Below are 2,131 nucleotides of genomic sequence, written 5' to 3'. Positions count from 1 at the left end.
CAGAGCCATGGCTGTGCAGAAGGGCAGCATTGGCAACCTGCTGGGCTTCTTGGAGGACAGCCTGGCCGCCACGCAGTTCCAGCAGAGCCAGGCCAGCTTGATGCACATGCAGAACCCACCCTTTGAGTCGACGAGCGTGGACATGATGCGCCGAGCCGCTCGGGCGCTGCTCGCCCTGGCCAAGGTGGACGAGAACCACTCGGAGTTCACGTTATACGAGTCACGGCTGTTGGACATCTCCGTGTCGCCTTTGATGAACTCCTTGGTTTCACAAGTGATTTGTGACGTACTGTTTTTAATTGGCCAGTCATGACAACTGGGTGATCGAGCCCCCGTGTGCGTGTGCGTGAGTGGAGAACTTAGAAACTGACTGTTGCCCTTTATTTATGCAAAACCACCTCAGAATCCACTGTCTGCCCTGCGCTGTCCTGCTTCTCCCTTGGGGAAAGATACCCCCGGTCCCTCTCCCCTTCCCCTGCCCTCCCAGTTTGTCCTGAATCCCTTATTAAAGGAGACAAAGTTCTGTCTACATAGAAGACTTTTTTTTTTATTTTAACCAAAGTTACTGTCGTTTACAGTGAGTTTGGGGAAAAACGACTTGCCGCGTTATCACATTGACAGGCACCACTTTCATAACGTGTTTTTAATGGTAAACTCTGAAGGACAAAGTGACTGCTGAACGCTGTGGTTTATCGTTGTACCCTCACAATCTTGCAGGAACCAAGAAGTGACCAGTTGTGAACAGCCCTTGTCCGAGGGAGGCCTGTGCAGTAGCGTGTAGAGCTCCATGTACTGTACACCTTCAGCTGTAAACATACTGTAATAATGTCTCACACGGGAAAAAAGAGAAACAAACGCTGGATCAGCAGCAAGCTGTAGTTTTTAAAAATGTTTTTAGTTAATGTTGAGGAGAAGAAAAAAAAAAAAGGCTTTTCCCCCAAAGTATCATGTGTGAACCTACAACACCCTGACCTCTTTCTCTCTTCCTCCTTGATTGTATGAATAACCCTGAGATCACCTCTTAGAACTGGTTTTAACCTTTAGCCGCGGCCCGAGCGCTGCCACGTGTGTATATATATATGACGTTGTACATTGCACATACCCTCTGACTCCTCGCAGTTTTGTCCCCCTCTCCCCGCCCCTTTCTAGTATGACGAGTTAATGAGTTGATGACCTGCAAAAGCGAGACACAATTATTTAATCTCTTGCCAGACATCCCTCCCTGGAGGATGCTGTACAGGTCTCTGTGTATAAAGTCATTGCTGTCTCAGCAGCCAATCAACTTATAGTTTATTTTTCCTGTTTTTTGTTTTCTTTCTAATCGAGGTGTGAAAAAGTTCTAGGTTCAGTTGAAGTTCCTGATGAAGAAACACAATTGAGATTTTTCAGTGATTAATTCTGCATATTTGTATTTCAGACGATGTAGCTAAAAACTTGATGTAAATTCCTCCCTTTTTTCCTTTTTTGGCTTAATGAATATCATTTATTCAGTATGAAATCTTTATACTATATGTTCCACGTGTTAAGAATAAATGTACATTAAATCTTGGTAAGATGTTTGTAAGGGTTTTTTTTATTAGCAGAGTAGGGAGGTGACTTCTGCACTGTCAGATCTTGTCGAGGTGATGCTGTAGGTCAGCTCCTGGCTTGCTCTGGAGATCCAACGCTGTTAGGCTTGGTTTTGCTCTCTCTGTCGGGCTGCTGTCAGCGGCGGATTTCAGCGGAGGCGCTGCTCAGGCTGGGCAGGAGAGGACACGTGGCGCCAGGAGAGGCTGCGGCAGGAACGCGGTGCACGGGGTGTTGCTCAGAGGGGAAGCAGCTCCCTGCCATCTCTGAACTGGAAAACCGTCCTTCCCCCCTCCTCATATTTTCACCTTTTCTTGGAACCGTGGGGTGGACTCTGACTTCCTCCCGAGGACGGGGTTTTCCAGCGGACAGAGCTCTGATGCCCTTCAGCAAACGGCCAAAGTTCAGGCTCTTCAGATGAAAATCTCCACGTTTCCACGCATTAGTAACTGGGTGTTTTGTTTAGCCTGAAGCTCTGCTCAGAGAACAGAAGCAGGGCAGCTAGAACTACACCCACTCCACCGAACCAAGGAGCTCGGTAAGAAAAAGGAGAAGTTGTTTTTTT

The 2,131-nt window shown here is 47.4% G+C and overlaps 1 protein-coding gene across 1 annotated transcript in view; it reads left to right on the top strand.

Annotated features, from left to right (window-relative positions):
* The window catches only part of ARID1A (AT rich interactive domain 1A (SWI-like)), a 35,382-nt gene extending 33,827 nt beyond the window's left edge, over positions 1 to 1,555 (top strand). The window contains exon 21 of the mRNA XM_010141592.1: positions 4 to 1,555. Coding sequence (XP_010139894.1) covers positions 4 to 313 — 310 coding nt within the window. The 3' untranslated portion in view covers positions 314 to 1,555. The remainder of the gene's footprint in view (positions 1 to 3) is intronic.
* The last annotated feature ends 576 nt before the right edge of the window (positions 1,556 to 2,131 follow it).

This window comes from Buceros rhinoceros, unplaced genomic scaffold (assembly GCF_000710305.1).
Source record: "Buceros rhinoceros silvestris isolate BGI_N320 unplaced genomic scaffold, ASM71030v1 scaffold19028, whole genome shotgun sequence".
NCBI classification, from domain to species: domain Eukaryota; kingdom Metazoa; phylum Chordata; class Aves; order Bucerotiformes; family Bucerotidae; genus Buceros; species Buceros rhinoceros.
This window is presented reverse-complemented; position numbering and strand designations above follow the sequence as displayed.